The sequence below is a fragment of the Staurois parvus genome, unplaced genomic scaffold (assembly GCF_062004578.1).
Source record: "Staurois parvus isolate SC_StPar_1 unplaced genomic scaffold, SC_StPar_1.0 ptg000094l, whole genome shotgun sequence".
Taxonomy (NCBI): domain Eukaryota; kingdom Metazoa; phylum Chordata; class Amphibia; order Anura; family Ranidae; genus Staurois; species Staurois parvus.
In genome coordinates this window covers 1,555,659-1,573,195 of record NW_028317890.1, presented here as the reverse complement: position 1 = coordinate 1,573,195, position 17,537 = coordinate 1,555,659, and the positions used below count along the sequence as shown (strand labels likewise).

The window sequence follows — 17,537 nt, the reverse complement described above, 5'->3', positions numbered from 1 at the left end:
AAGGCAGAACAACAATTACTTTTGCTTGGTCTACGAGAAAGAGAGTATTTAAGGTCTTAGCTGGGGCAGCAAAAGCTTATATGCCTTGCAGGTAGGTGGCAGGGCAATATGGCCAACATGGACTACATTTGTAGCAGTTTAGCTACGCACGGGTGTCAAACTGGTGGCCCTCCAGCTGTTGCCAAACTACAAGTCAAGACAAGGCATTGCAAGATTGACAGTTACAAGCATGACTCCCAAAGGCAGAGGAATGGTGGGACTTGTAGTTTCGCAACAGCTGGAGTGCCTCCAATTTGCCACCCCTGAGCTACAGTATCCACATAAAACTCTGCCACATTGCAGAATTAATGCTGTGGAATGGTTTAATTTCAGCTGCCTTTTGTGTGGGCTTTTCCTTGTGAGAGTTGTATGGCCCATTCTGTATAAAAATGTTTGCTTGTCATTTTATAGTTTGTATAGGGAAAAACACCTTCCTGTAATCAGGGAATTTATAAATGTGTTATGGGCCGGTTCACACCATAGGAACGTAGTCCGGATGCATTAAATAAGGACATCTGTGTTCCCATGTATTCAGGTGCGATCCTGTGTGTTTTTGATGTCTTGTACCGTGTTCCAGTACAGTTCAGTGCAGAAAAAATGCAGCATGTTCTACTTTTTTTCAGGAACTGGAATGCACTGGATCTGACCGCACTGGTGTGAACTATGTCACTGGAAACAATATAACCTACTATCCATGCATTTTTCATGCAGAAAAAAACACACTGGACTGCATGTGGTGTGAACCTGCCCTGTGTGTTACAATGTCATTATAAAAAGAGAAAAAAAACATGTATATATGTAAAGGTTCAAGGAGACAACCACTCCACATTTCCTGCTGTTTTGACTGCAGAAAGCAGTCTTATAAGGTGATCTTCCAGTTCTGCACACAATGCTTCTGCCTGCTTTGGTTTTGAATTTTTCCACAAGGAGGTTATTCGGTTTGAACACATGATAATACAAGCTAAAGGAAGAAAAGATTCAACAGAGAAACTTCATATAGTTAAATGTTCACATCAAGTCAGTGGAAGTTTAATTTTACACACTAGTTATCTTTATAGTTAAGAAATCATTTTGGTCAGAAATCTTATTTAAAGAGACCCTGTAACAAACCCACAGAATTGCAGATGAAAGCAATGTATTTTACATGCCTATTGTTAGTGTTTATTATTTTTCCATAAATTGCTTTTTTCAGTTTGCAAACTAACTTTGAGCTTGCTAGAAAATGTGACTAGTCAGTTCCCTAATACAGCCCTCTTTATGCCTGCACATCATAGACCTCTCCAATTAAGGATAATGTCTTATTACTCTCTGTAGTTGCCCAGCTTCTCTGCCCATCCTATTACCTCCCCACATAACCTTTTTTTGTAGCTGTCAGGGGAGGAAAGAAGGTGAATACTAGTGACAGTTGAGTCTGCCTGGGCTGCTGAATTGCATCCGACATGACAGTGCCCAAATGTAGGCTGTTATTTTACAGGTCAACCCAAGGAGGCTTTTACAGATACATATCATGCATAAAATATGGCAAATATTGGATAGGATACAAATACTGTATTAGATGACACATAATTGTATGTTGCTATTTTTTTAATACACTAGTGTTTTAAAAATATGGCACTCTGTAAACTAGATTCAGAATTCTTAGTTTTTGGATTTCTTTTAAAAACTCTACTGTGCTATCTTTGAACAGTTTAAAAGGGCAAGCCTCTTTTTCAGATCTATAGGAAAGCTGTGGATCAAAGGCTTTAATGTAATTCAAATAGTGATAACCTGCCGCTTTGTTACAGCGGCTTCTCTTGGCTTACAATAAATAGCCTGAGCAATAATGAAACTGATTGGATCGTATTGCCTAGAGTGTCTAGCCATTGTTCAGAGCAATTGTTCAAATGCTTGTTATTCCAAGCTGTCTAGCAGTGCTCACAGTACTCATATGTTTCTCAAGCTGATTTTATCTTGAGGATGAAAGTGTACTAGTTTCATGTTATCCTGGCAAAAGAAAATGTGCTGCCTAGTTATTATTTTAATTATCTATTCATAGAAACAGGATCTGCATTAAATAATAATATTTTACCTGCATTAATATGTGTGACTCATACGTGATTTAAACACAAATTTCAATAAAACTGTTCTTTTGTTAGGCATATTTTACTTTCTATCCACTTGCCTAAATTTTAATGCGGTAGTAAACCTTAAAAAAAAAAAAAAAAATTTCACTGCAAGGTAATGTTATAATGTGCAATTATGGAATATACTTACCATAGAGAACAAAGACCTCCAGTGCTGTGCTGTCACCGCTGCAGTGGCTTCCATTTTCACCCAGTCCTCTTTCCAGGTTCCCAGGCTGTGGCTACTTGAATGGCCGAAGCCGCAATGACGTCACTCCTGCGCATGCACATGGGAGCTACGGCCGTGGCACAGCTCTAAAGGAACAGCACGCTTATGCCGTTCCTTCAGAATGCATGCGCCAGTGATTTTACCGGCTGCTGCTCACTAAAATATCTTTTAAACGGTGCACGTTTAGGAGATACTCATTTTACTTACAGGTAAGCTTTTTTTATAAGCTTACCTATAGATAAAAGTATGAAAAATTAGTTTACTACCAGTTTAAGGTAGGGCTTCACTTTTTAAAGTTAGCTGTAAGAATCAGTTTTGCTTTTTAACTCTACACGTACAATCCAAAACTGAAACACAGAAATAGCTTATTCACTTTTGCAAGTGAAACAAAAGATCTCAACTTCAAATGTATATAAAGGCAAAACTTATTGCATTTGGATATAGTTTTTAATATATTAATATGTTTTGGGGACTGGGAAGGTTTAGTGTGCGAACTGCATGGATTTCTACCTTGTCTGTTTTAGCTCAAGATTTTCCCTCAGAAGCTGGTAACTGCCTGTAACGGTGGATTTGCCAAGGTATGGAACATGCATAGTCACATTGGTCTCAGCTGGACAAATATAACTATGCAAAAATAGTACTTGAAATTCAGCTTTTAACTGTAATGCTTTAATAACTTTTGGGTGGGGGACTTTTTTTTAGTTAATTCCTACACAAAGGGGTTTATTTGCTAAAACTGGAGAGTACAAAATCTCTGCATAGAAACCGATTAGCTTACAGGTTTTTTGTCAAAGCTTAATTGTACAAGCTGAAGTTAGAAGCTGATTGGCTACCATGCACAGCTGCACCAATTTCTGCACTCTCCGGTTTTAACAAATCAACCCCAAAATGTCTGTGTCCCCACTGGGGAAGATTTACCCTTCTATTTGTCTTGATAACCATTGTTGTCAAGAGAGAAAGTGGGGTAAGTTGTCACCAAAGGAAGAGAGGAGGATATATTGTCCGTTGAGGACAAATGTTCTAGTGACAACTGTCTAAGAAGGGATCTCTCCTCGGGGGAATTTGACTTTTATTTCCTCTTGCACCTCTAAGACAGAAAGTGAATCGAACTCAGCCTAGGGGGGTTAAAAATAACCTGATAGGCATTTACACTCCCACCTCGCCCCCCAAAAAAAGCCTGTACATACTCTTTAATGCCTCATGCAAACAGGAATATGAAAATATGCTACATTATTTTCTGTGAGAAGTGACCTCGGGGTCCATTCTTCTATTAGGATACATCGACGATTACACACTCAGATAGGCAGAAAAAAGGCCTCTAGTGTGTTTTTATGCTTGTTTACGAGCACATGTATGTGTGCTTATGCACATACTGCGTTTAGATGCGCATGAGCATAAGCTTATTCTTCTGGCTAGAATATTGATTTATCCTAGCCATCAGAATACATTTACGCACATAGTCAGGTCCATAAATATTGGGACATCGACACAATTCTAACATTTTTGGCTTTATACACCACCACAATGGATTTGAAATGAAACGAACAAGAAGTGCTTTAACTGCAGACTGTCAGCTTTAACTTGTGGGTATTTACGTCCAAATCAGGTGAACAGTGTAGGAATTACAACAGTTTGCATATGTGCCTCCCACTTGTTAAGGGACCAAAAGTAATGGGACAGAATAATAATCATAAATCAAACTTTCACTTTTTGATACTTGGTTGCAAATCCTTTGCAGTCAATTACAGCCTGAAGTCTGGAATGCATAGACATCACCAGACGCTGGGTTTCTTCCCTGGTGATGCTCTGCCAGGCCTCTACTGCAACTATCTTCAGTTCCTGCTTGTTCTTGGGGCATTTTCCCTTCAGTTTTGTCTTCAGCAAGTGAAATGCATGCTCAATCGGATTCAGGTCAGTTGATTGACTTGGCCATTGCATAACATTCGACTTCTTTCCCTTAAACTCTTTGGTTGTTTTTGCAGTATGCTTTGGGTCATTGTCCATCAGCACTGTGAAGCGGCGTCCAATGAGTTCTGAAGCATTTGGCTGAATATGAGCAGATAATATTGCCCGAAACACTTCAGAATTCATCCTGCTGCTTTTGTCAGCAGTCACATCATCAATAAATACAAGAGAACCAGTTCCATTGGCAGCAATACATGCCCACACCATTACACTACCACCACCATGCTTCACTGATGAGGTGGTATGCTTAGGATCATAAGCAGTTCCTTTCCTTCTCCATACTCTTCTCTTCCCATCACTCTGGTACAAGTTGATCTTGGTCTCATCTGTCCATAGGATGTTGTTCCAGAACTGTGAAGGCTTTTTTAGATGTCGTTTGGCAAACTCTAATCTGGCCTTCCTGTTTTTGAGGCCCACCAATGGTTTACATCTTGTGGTGAACCCTCTGTATTCACTCTGGTGAAGTCTTCTCTTGATTGTTGACTTTGACACACATACACCTACCTCCTGGAGAGTGTTCTTGATCTGGCCAACTGTTGTGAAGGATGTTTTCTTCACCAGGGAAAGAATTCTTCGGTCATCCACCACAGTTGTTTTCCGTGGTCTTCCGGGTCTTTTGGTGTTGCTGAGCTCACCGGTGCGTTCCTTCTTTTTAAGAATGTTCCAAACAGTTGTTTTGGCCACGCCTAATGTTTTTGCTATCTCTCTGATGGGTTTGTTTTGTTTTTTCAGCCTAATGATAGCTTGCTTCACTGATAGTGACAGCTCTTTGGATCTCATCTTGAGAGTTGACAGCAACAGATTCCAAATGCAAATAGCACACTTGAAATGAACTCTGGACATTTTATCTGCTCATTGTAATTGGGATAATGAGGGAATAACACACACCTGGCCATGGAGCAGCTGAGAAGCCAATTGTCCCTTTACTTTTGGTCCCTTAACAAGTGGGAGGCACATATGCAAACTGTTGTAATTCCTACACCGTTCACCTGATTTGGATGTAAATACCCTCAAATTAAAGCTGACAGCCAGCAGTTAAATTACATCTTGTTTGTTTCATTTCAAATCCATTGTGGTGGTGTATAGAGCCAAAAATGTTAGAATTGTATCGATGTCCCAATATTTATGGACCTGACTGTATGTCCATGTTTAGGCTTGTTTATGCACTTACAGGTGTAAATTAGACTTTAGCACTCTTCTCTGAATGCAGGTTTGGGACATTTTTTAAATGTCTCTGAACGCTTCTATAAACAAACCCCTACAAACGACACAATATGCATGTGCACATTATATAACCTAAACATAACATAATAAAATGCCAGACGCCTCTAAAAAGCAGCATTTTTTCCGCCCATATGCATGAGGCCTAATAAACAACTGTCAAGATGATTTGTCAAGACAGCTGTAACGATCTGGTTAAGGATGAATCTTCCGCTACGTAACTGAAAAAAAGATTAGACTTTTAACCAAATCTCATAGATTTTTCCCAGTTGGGAACCAAGGGGTTTATTTACTAAAGCTGGAGTCTGCAAAATCAGGCGCACTTCATAGAAACCAATCCACTTCCAGGTTTTATTTATTTAAACAAGCTGAGTGTAAAAGCTGATTGGTTTCTATGCAGAAGTGAGCCTGATTTGCACACTTCAGCTTTTGTAAATAAACCCCCAAGTGTCATTTTAGGCACAACAGGTATAGTGCAGATGAAAGACGGTTCCATGCACAATGTGAAATAAGATGTTCAATGGTGATAGCAGATCTTAGATTAGCCCTTGAGAGTGATAGAAAGGTTTTTCTACATGTTAACTTCTCTTGTATTTGGAATCAGGCACAGCTGGTCTCACCTAATGCTTTACTTCACACCTACACATTTTAGATAGAACAGATTTCTTAGTTTTTTATTAGTGGATAATGGTCAGTTTGAGCTAACTGTGCTGTTAAACGCATCACTGAAAGAAACACTAGCCTCTTGTCAGCAAATAACCTGGTTAGTGCAGTGTATGCTGCAATCACTTATCACAACAAACATATATTTACTTATTTTTATTAACTGCAGTTCAAAAATGACTGGAAACAAACTTTGAATACCGTGAGAACCTCTGATATTTTGCAATTTAGGTAATGAAAACTAGTTGTCCATCTGATGTACAGATATATGACAGAGGATTGACATCATCTGTCTGCTAACATATAATTGGGAGTAGTAGACTGTCAGCTGCATAAAGAATCTGTCAAGTACCCTCAGTAAATGAGCGCACTATAAGCCTACTTTTTTTAAGAACCAATAAATAGAAGAAGAGAAAATTTGCTTACAAAAAAAGGTATTGATAACATTTACAGTCTTGGTTAAAGCATTCCAGGAGATTGACGAGATATAGTATGTGGAATAAATGTGCAGTTTACCATTTAAAAACCTGTCATTTGTACCATTGCAAGATAAAGATTTTGGTACAGTATGGACAAGTCACTAGATGGTCTAATCTTGGTGAACTTGGTCACATATAATATTAAACTAGTAAATGCAACCAGTAAGTTCCTCAATTCGACTTGGTATTAGCAGTCGGGCTCATTCCCATCACTTGTGTTGCCTTAATGCAGTGTTTCTCAACTCCAGTCCTCATGGACCCCCAACAGGTCATGTTTTCAGGATTTCCCTCAGATGAAACAGCTGTGGTAATTACTAAGGCAGTGAAACTGATCAAATCACCTGTGCAAAATAATGGAAATCCTGAAAACATGACCTGTTGGGGGTCCATGAGGACTGGAGTTGAGAAACACTGCCTTAATGCATGTTACTTTGGTTCAGCTGCAGTTCTTTGTGGGTGGCTCCCCAGCATAGTGTTCTGTGCTGCCCCAGATTTAGCATGCCTCAGATTCTTATGCATTGAGGTACATTTTCGCTCATTTATTTTAAATGTGCTGCCTAAGACAGCACGCTGGAGTGTGCATTGCAGTGCATCGCATTCTGGGGGGAGTTTAGTAGTAATCGAACATACCGCTGTGGGGGGGGGAAAGCACTAGGAACAGTCATGTGTGCTGCACACATATAGTGACAAGGAAGCTGATAGGAAGATAGAGACGAGGGATAAGCGCATCAATCTTTGTCCTCATGTACACTGAACATTTTACAGCTGCTGTTTTTGGCTTTTGACATTTTTTTTCTACAGCTTGTTATCCTATGTGTCCATGCACACATAGACTGTAATCAACGTTTTTTGGCTGGAAGAAAAACCCAGAACTAGTGGGTTTCTAGAGGAGTTTTTTAGCTGTAAAAATGCTCTAATGCTGAAAAACACGGCAAAATGCAATAAATCGCAGCAAACCAGCGTTTTTGGACTTGTTTGGTAAAAAAAAAAGCTACAAAACGCACACAGGAAAAAACATGGCTTAACGCTAATATAAAAACGCTAAAACCGCTGAAAAACCTCACGTTTTTAATGTGACTTTACACAAATAATGGTACCAATGCTATTAAAATGCCCTGTGTGCATAGAGCCTGATACTGTCTCCTTGCCAATTTCTGTCTGGGGGCAGGAAGGTGACCAAGCTGACTGTGCAAATATTTTTTATTGAATACATTACAGAAGGTGGCTATTTGTGTTTGCTTGAAATTCTTTTATGAGGTCATGTTTGTACTGTTGCATAAAGACTGTGTGTATACTGTGATTTGTGTGCTACTTAGCCCTTGAATTGTAGAGAATTGTTGATAATTCAGGCCATACACGGTTTGAATTCCGAATGATTTTTTGTCCAAAAATCGAAACATTGTTCGTTCTGTAATCCGATGGTGCCACCAATGATTTCGAAAATTGGTAGTTTTTCATGAATTTTCCAGCATGCCTGATAAACGAAATGAGGAGGAACCACGAAAATTGGCCGATGCCATTGCCCCATGAAGAGTGCGAAAATTGGCCGATTATTCTTTCGGACGAAAAATTGGCCGATTTTCGAACCATATATGGCCTGCATAAGTAATAGCTTTTGCTTCATGAGCCTCTTGTTTGCTGCTGCAGGGAATATAGTGAATCTTATTGTGTAAAAGCAACTATCATAAAGGTAGTTGTCTGCCATATTCTGCCATATTCCATTGTCATGCCTGGACTCTGTGCACAAAAAGGGATATACAATTGAGCGCTACTAGGTGTCACCGATTAGTATTAATAATAGGGGAAAGAGTCCATAGTATGATATACTCTTTTAGTGTCCACTGTAAGGCAACAAGTAAGAGTAGAAGACTCTGTCAAGGATGCAAGAGAAAAACAAGCACCATCTGGGTGTAGCAGTAAAACAACTAATTTAATGAAATAAAATCAATTCACTCACTCACTTATGACTACTTTACCTTTGTGAGTGAATTGCTTTTATTTCATTAAATTGGTTGTTTTACTACTACACTCAGATGGCACTTGTTTTTCTCTTGCAACACTGTGCATTATACACCTATGCTCACTGTGATATTTATAGACCTCCTGATATTTCTGACCTCCACCCCACTTAACATTCCTCACACTGAAGCCCCCTCAACACTCCATTCCTTCGACCTCACTACCATCGAAGAGGTCACCAAGGTCTTCTCTAATGCCCGCCTCACCACCTGCCCCCTCGACCCTATCCCCTCACAGCTCCTACGACCCCCTTCCTCCTCCATCCTACGCTCCCTCACCCACATCTTTAATCTCTCCCTCTCTTCCGGCGCATTCCCCTCACATCACCGCTATTCTTAAAAAGACCTCCCTGGATCCCAATGACACGAACAACCTTAAACCCATCTCCTTGCTGCCATTTACATCCAATCTCCTCGAGCGCTTAGTCTACAACCGCCTAAGCTCCCACCTCAACCACAACAACCTCCTCGATACCCTACAGTCCGGCTTCCGTCCCCTACACTCCACCGAAACTGCCTTACTCAAACTATCCAATGACCTGCTAACGGCCAAAGCTAATGGCCACTACTCAGTGCTCCTACTCCTTGACCTCTCCGCGGCCTTTGACACAGTCGACCACCCCCTCCTCCTCAAAAAGCTACACTCCCTTGGCCTCAGAGATTCCGCTCTCTCCTGGCTCTCGTCCTACCTATCACAACACTCCTTCAGCTTTACCTATAACGCTACCACCTCCCCCTCACTACCCCTCTCTGTTGGGGTCCCTCAAGGCTCTGTCCTCGGGCCCCTTCTCTTCTCCATCTACACCTCCTCCCTTGGCCAACTCATACACTCTCATGGCTTCAACTATCACCTCTATGCTGACGACACGCAAATCTATCTCTCGACCCCTCGCCTCACCCCCTCAGTCTCTGCCCGAATCACAAGCCTACTGAACGACATATCAGACTGGATGTCGCTCCACTTCCTTAAACTGAACCTCTCCAAAACTGAGCTCCTCGTCTTCCCCCCAGCCTGCACACCACCCCCAATCGACTTCTCCATCACGTCCAACAATGTCACCATCAGGCCCGCCCCACAAGCCCGAGTACTTGGTGTCATACTTGACTCCAATCTATCCTTCCAGCCCCAAGTCCTATCACTAACAAACTTTTGCAGACTCACTCCACCTCCGCAACATCGCCAAAATCCACACGTTCCTAACCCCGGAAACCACTAAGCAGCTCATCCACTCCCTCATCATATCACGACTCGATTACTGCAACTCCCTCCTCACTGGCCTGCCTCGCCACAGGCTATCCCCGCTTCAGTCGATCCTGAAAACGGCAGCCAGACTCATCCACCTCACCAACCGCTCCATTTCCGCCACCCCCCTTTGCCAATTCCTCCACTGGCTTCCGATTGCCCAACGGATCAAATTCAAACTGCTAACACTGACGTACAAAGCTGTCCATCATACTGCCCCAAACTACATCACCGACCTAATATCCAAATACCACCCAACACGCACTCTCCGCTCCTCACAAGACCTCCTTCTCTCTAGTTCCCTGGTCTTCTCCTCCCATGCCCGCCTCCAGGGCATCACCCATCCTCTGGAACTCCCTACCCCAATCCATCAGACTATCACCTACTCTCCTCTCCTTTAGGTGCACCCTGAAAACCCACGTCTTCAAGGAAGCCTACCCCACCCCCTGCTAATTGCCGATCTCCTCCACTCTTCCTACCACTCCATCCCTCACAGCCATTTCCTCCTGTACCAATATCCCCTTTCTCCTAAATTTTAAGCTCGAAAGAGCAGGGCCCTTGAACCCCTCATGTATCACATTGTATTGTTTTGTACTGTCGCATGTACTGTCTCCCATTGTAATGTACAGCGCTGATCGAACTGTTGGCGCCTTATAAATACTGTATAATAATAATAATAATAATAGACAAAACACAGGGACCAGTACCAAGAAGCTTAAGGTTATGACTCCATGTGACCATTATTTTAGACATCTTGTAAACTTGTCAGCACATAGACTTTCAAGTATTCACATATACTTAAAGAATTCCAGTCAAATACTAACTATACTTAAACCTAAAAATGCAGCGCTTGAAAAGAAAGGTGATGATAAGACACAGTCCAGTGAAAAAAAATGTGCTCCGTATTTCCTAGTGCAGGTGGTAAAGATTTACACTAACCAGATAGCGTAAAATTATACGCATGTGTATATGTATCCTGTAGAGTCCCCTTCTGCACTCAGATCTGGTCAAATAGATAGCCGGAAAGGATAGACATCCTACGCCCCCTTGTGGTGAAAGAGTGGTCCAGCAAGTCAGAACGATGCCAATCAGAGTAAGCCTTCCCCCTTCACTGAAGATGACAAGGAGATCCCTTGGGGCTGTAAAAGTTGAGGAAGCTCCTCACAGGGGACACAGGGAAGTGCTCATAGTGTAGTAGATAAGGCTTTATTGTAAAAACATAGGTGCACAGTAAAACGGGTATAGACAGGTATGGATGAACACACTGACCCCTTGGAATTAAAGATGGCCGCCGGGCCTCCTCGTGGCACAGGCGGCTTAGTGTCAACGGCGTCCTAGGTCCCACTGACGCGTTTCGTGCGCACGCACTTCTTCAGAGGTGGAACCTCTGAAGAACCTCTGAAGAAGTGCGTGCGCACGAAACGCGTCAGGTGGACCTAGGACGCCGTTGGCACTAAGCCGCCGGTGCCACGAGGAGGCCCGGCGGCCATCTTTAATTCCAAGGGGTCAGTGTGTTCATCCATACCTGTCTATACCCGTTTTACTGTGCACCTATGTTTTTACAATAAAGCCTTATCTACTACACTATGAGCACTTCCCTGTGTCCCCTGTGAGGAGCTTCCTCAACTTTTACAGCCCCAAGAGATCTCCTTGTCATCTTCAGTGAAGGGGGAAGGCTTACTCTGATTGGCATCGTTCTGACTTGCTGGACCACTCTTTCACCACAAGAGGGCGTAGGATGTCTATCCTTTCCGGCTATCTATTTGACCAGATCTGAGTGCAGAAGGGGACTCTACAGGATACATATACACATGAGTATAATTTTACACTATCTGGTTAGTGTAAATCTTTACCACCTGCACTAGGAAATACGGAGCACATTTTTTTTCACTGGACTGTGTCTTATCATCACCTTTCTTTTCAAGCGCTGCATTTTATTTTTATATATATGAATTGTGGGACTTTATATGTGTTTTCCTTTATGTTCAGCTGCTGCCACTATTGATGAGCGCTTACTGTATATTTTACCTTATACTTAAACCTGCTCCCACCCCTATTCTAAGCCTATTGTAACTACCCTGTAAAGGACAGATATCTATACTTGCCTATTCCAAAGGTGCTGCAGTCCGGTCAGATGATCTCTCCAGCAGCTGGCTTCAGTGAAGAGGAGACGTCGCAGACAATGGCTGCAGAGCCTGGGCGATATCAGCCATAGGCTTTCTAAGGGGCATCTGTTGTCGGCTGTCCATACTGTACACTGACACTAAAGCCTGCGCTCTGAGCCAATCATGTGGCCTGGACTAGAATGCCCTCAGAATAGGTAAGCATAGACATCTTTCTTTACAGGGTAGTTAGAAAAGGCTGAGAATGGGGGCAAGTTTAGGTATAGTTAATATTTGACTGGAATGCTGCTTTAAGCAGTAAATTAACTTTACAACAAGCCCCCACTGCTTTCTATAGCTGTGTGCAGTAAATCAGCCTAAAAATTTGCAGGAGGGGATATTAAAGTCAGCTCTAGGCAGTTTCTAAGCCTGCTCCCTCTCTTAATGTATATAAGAAGGCTGGAAGGATTCCAAGTCATGGCTGTGAGAGAGAGCAGGAAGAGGTAGGCTGCTGAGAAAAATACCTCTGCTGGTAATTTGAGAATTAATTGCTCCAGAGTGGCTGGAGCTACAAAGAATGGTGAGAGTTTGTTTAAAATTTCATTTATACCTTGCTAAGAATATGTAAATACTTCAATATCCATATCCTGGCCATAGGCTCATTTCAAAATACGTAATTAGAATGGCTAAAACCAGTCCAGAAATGGAACCGGAAACAAGCATTTGTTCGGTATATATGTGGTTATTGCATACAGCATGCATACACAAATGATAAAAACAGTATGTGCTATCAATAAAACCATGCTACGTTTTTAAACTCATGTCATCAGTGGTATACTACGTCTTCCATCCATATAACATATACTTGTGTAAGCGTGTGAATTTGCCTTTGGCTATAGTAACATTGATCAGTTTAGCAGTAGCTTAACACAGTCCCCTGTAAAATAGAGCCATCTGGTCTGAACAGCTGTAACCATAGAGAATTTATTATGTCCAACAACTTGCGTTATATTATTTCTGATATTGTGTCATTATTCACTTTGTACATGTTTAACCAATTGTCTTTCCTTTATCTTGTATATGATTGGATCTTCGCTAGACAGAGGTAACCAGTGGGCACAGCAAAATCTATGGACTGGGCCCTAGTGTGGTGGTGTTTCCCTCCCCCCCCTCGTGTTCTTCTATATGATATCTTTGTGCTTGTTCACAAATCCTGCTCTGGCAAATGCATGACCTTTCATTTTATGTTTGCAAGAATTTTTTTTTACTTTGGTAGACCTTTTTTCTTGTATATATGGTGTGTTTTCTAAATAAATGTGTACACCTAGATTTTTGTTTGAAACTACTGTTGAAAGTGTAAGTAGCATTCGTAAAATGTCTAATCCTTAGTGCTCTTTCAGTTTTTTTTTTGAAGCTTTTGGAATTCATTTTCTCAATATGCTCTAACAATGAGGAAAAAACATGTAAAAAATGTTCTCCCTTTTGAATATGGGAGCATTTTCAGCTGTAGAAGTGAATGTGGATTTTTTAATGTACATGCCGTAGAAGGCAATTAAATATATACTAAAGAAGACTGAAAGCATCGAAAACTGAGAGAGTTGTTTAATCCATTATTCTGAGGTAGAGTTAATACTTGCTGTTTGTTCTCTTCTAATACTGGGATATTTTGTTGATTTTATGATTACCAGAAAATTTCCCAAGAGCGAGAGAAGTTCGCAGATGAAGACAGTATCTTCTTTGCGCTAGGTGAATGTGGACTTATCTCATTCTCCGATTACATTTTTCTTACCACAGTTCTTTCAAGTGAGTATACTAATTGCGAAAGTGCTGTAGAAAATAATGCAATAGTAGGAATGTTAATATCCTTGACTTTGGATCTCGTTAGGTCTTTTTATGCCTACACTGTGTGCACTATTATTAGGCAAGTGAGTATTTTGACCAAATCATAATTTTTATGCATACTGTCCAACTTCAGGCTTTATAAATTTGAATGCTTATTGGATTTAAGCATATCAGATGATGTGTATTTGTGTAATGAGGGAGGGTGTGGCCTAAGGAGATCAACACCCTTGGGCAGCTTCTTTTCCTCAGGCAAAATGGGCCAAAAAAGAGATTTCACTGACTCTGAAAAGTAAAAAATTGTAAGTCTTTAAGAGGGATGCAGCATTCTTGAAATTGCTAAGATATTGGGGCATGATCACAGAACTATCAAACATTTTGTTGCAAATAGTCAACAGAGTCGCAAGAACGCATTGAGAAAAAAACGCAAATTAACTGCCAAAGATTTAAGAATCAAACGTGAAGCCATTATCCTCCAGTGCTGTCACATTCCAGAACTGCAAGAAAGCATACAGGTGGCGCAAACACCTAGTGCATTATCCAAGGTTTATTAAAAGTGTAAAAAGACAAAAACTATACTCACAAACATAGAATGTGTGTAAAGCATATAAGGCCATGGAGGTGGTCACAAGGATGGCAGAGTATCCGACTGATGGTGCGGTCGGCCATCTGACACGTTTCGTAGGATGAATCCCTTTCCTCAGAGCTATATCTCTGAGCAAAGGGATTCGTCCCCAAAATGTGTCAGCAGGCCAACTGCACCATCAGTCAAATACTCTGCCATCTTACCTCTATAGCCTTATAGGCTTTACACACATGCCATATTTGTGAGTATATTTTTTGTTTACACTTTTAATAAACCTTGGATAATACACTAGGTGTTTGCGCTACCTGTATGCTTTCTTCCAGTTTGTTTATTTCCCAATCTGAGGAGGACTGCATCTCCAGAATGTTATCCATAGGCTATTCTTGCTTCTGACCCCCCTGGCCTTCCCCTTGCATTGGTTCCCTCAAGGCGCTTGAGAATTTATACATCATTTCAGAACTGCAAGCTACCTGGAGTACCCAGAAGTACAAGGTGTTCAGTGCTCAGAGACATGACCAAGGTAAGGAAAACTGAAACCTGACTACCACTGAACAAGACGCATAAGTCAAGACTGGGCCAAGAAATATCTCAAGGGTTTTCAAAGGTTTTATGGACTTATGAGATGAGTGACTTTTGATGGACCAGATGGATGGGTCTGTGGCTGGATCAGTAACGAGCGCAGAGCTCCACTTCAACTCAGACGTCAGCAAGGTGGAGGCGGGGTACTGGTATGGGATGGTATTATTAAAGATGAGCTAGTTGGGATCAAAATCAACTCCCCAACCTACTGCCAGTTTTTAGAAGACAGTTTCTTCAAGCAGTGGTATTGGAAAAAGTCTGCATCTTTCAGGAAGATCATGACATTTATGCAGGACCATGCTCCATCGCATGCATCAAAGTACTCCACTATGTGCCTAGCCAGTAAAGGCCTTAACCACTTTCCCTCCAGAGGATTTACCCTCCTTTCTGACCAGGCCATTTTTTGCAATACGGCGCTGCGTTACTTTAACTGACAAGCGCACGGTCATTGAAATAAAATAAATCCACCACCAATATGTAAATCTCCACCAGATAGTCACACTTTCTCCCTAGAAAGTAGAATTAATATAACATGCCTTTCTATCACCATACCACGTGAATAATATGAATATCAACTAACCAATAAATCCCAAAATATTCTGAATATAAACTAACCAAATACTCCCACAATCCGTAAAATAAATAAATAAAATACTTAAATAAATTAAAAAATATATTTATATATTCAATAAATTGTCCAATTAATGTCCAAAAAGTCCACCAAAATAAATATATATAAAAGTCCAGTAGGAAGGATTCCAATCCTATTTTTATCCTCGTGATACCTCGAAAAAAAGAATACTCATATAGTGCATTATCTTTCAAATAACCATAAAAGTGCAAAATTAAATCCATGCAAAATCCAAACCACTCCAACTGTGATTACTAGTGATTTTGTTTTTGAAATGTCAGAAATGTTTGTAAATTTTGAGTTGTTTGTTTATTATTCTCACTTTAATCGCTTCCCGTCCGCCCTATAGCAGAAATACTGAAGACACTTCTCCTGCCCTCTCCTCCATTCAGAAAAGTTCTTTCACTGATTTATCTCCTTAACTCCTACAATCAAATGCTAACCCCCTAGCTTCATATGCTAATACTGACCCTACTTAAAGAAGTTGTAAACTGTATATGGAGAATGTTATATGTAGTGCAAATGCTGAGTTTGCTTTCCTTCAACATTCCTCATCAGTGTGCAGAGTGCCTTCAAATCATTGCTCCTGCCTTGAGCACATCTATGGTTTTCAAAGACACATTATTGCCATTTTTACATGCAGGCAGCCACAGATCTACACTGCTCATGAGCACTGGCATTGGAATGATGAGCAGAGAGTGATATACTAACAAAGCTCATGCCTGGCACATTGTAGTCCATCTGAAGGCTTCACATACATGGCTCACAACTTCTCAATTTCAGTGCAGCACTGTCAGTAATGTCAGCCCTTGGAAGGTAGTGCGGTGCAGCCTGTATTTCTGGCAGGGTTACCAGGTATATTTTACTAATAATAGCGGTGTGACAAACAAAAAAAAGGGGCTATATGCTTGTGGCGACAAGTTCTGTATGCAGAGTTTAGATTTTTTATTGCACTTCTAAATGAATACATAATGTTAAAATCCCTACAGCAAAACATTTGCCTTATTTTGCATAGGAGCAGTGGGGAAGGTTAACAGTGCCATGATAAAAACTTAAAAAGGCTAGGTTCACCTTTAAAAAGAAAATAATAAATGTGAATTTTTTTTAACAAGTAAAAAAAATGTGCATTTATTTCTTTCTTAGGAGCCTAGTAAAGCATTGTCCCTGCAATCAGCAGATCGTGGGTGCAGTGTCAGGCTCCTGCAGACTCCTTCTGTACTGGGCAGGCAGTTACTGAACTCTAGGAAGATCAATGAACTATGAGAGTTCTCACAAGCGCCCTCGTAATTCATTGTGAACTACAAGCCGTCTGCCGTAATGGCAGATGGTACTTTGTAGTCCATTCATTCACCGAACTCTGTAAATGAATGACATGGCTGTGTGGATGAAGCCCTGCGCAGCCATGCTGTGTTTGAATTATGACAGTGGGGGTGAGGAGAAGATCCCCCACCCACTGTCACTATGGGGGATCAGGTCGGGGGGCCGGCAGGTGCTTTAGTAACATGTTACATTGCACTAAGGGGACCAGTGACCAAGAAGATAATAGACAGGGGAAAATGTCTGGTCCACTATGGAAATTGTGACTTTGATGCATTGCACTGCAGGATGACATAGGGAGGGTTGTTTGGAATCATGACTGAGGAGTAAGCTAAATGATGCACAATACAATATATACATTTAATTTTTGCCTGAAGTTAGTCTTTAAATTTTATGGTATGTAAACTCTACACATATTAAAATGTACATTTTAGGTCTGGCGTTTACCTAAAACACCCAAAACAATAAGTAATGTTTGAAAGTAGAGACCCTGTAGAAAAAATAGTGGCTCTTGTAATTTTATA

General features: G+C 41.0%; 1 protein-coding gene across 2 annotated transcripts in view; it reads left to right on the top strand.

Annotated features, from left to right (window-relative positions):
* MICU1 (mitochondrial calcium uptake 1) overlaps window positions 1-17,537 on the top strand; it is a 331,092-nt gene that overhangs the window by 127,662 nt on the left and 185,893 nt on the right. For both annotated transcript variants that reach the window (XM_089670730.1, XM_089670729.1), the window contains exon 6: window positions 13,750-13,864. In XM_089670730.1, coding sequence (XP_089526856.1) covers window positions 13,750-13,864 — 115 coding nt within the window. The remainder of the gene's footprint in view (window positions 1-13,749; window positions 13,865-17,537) is intronic.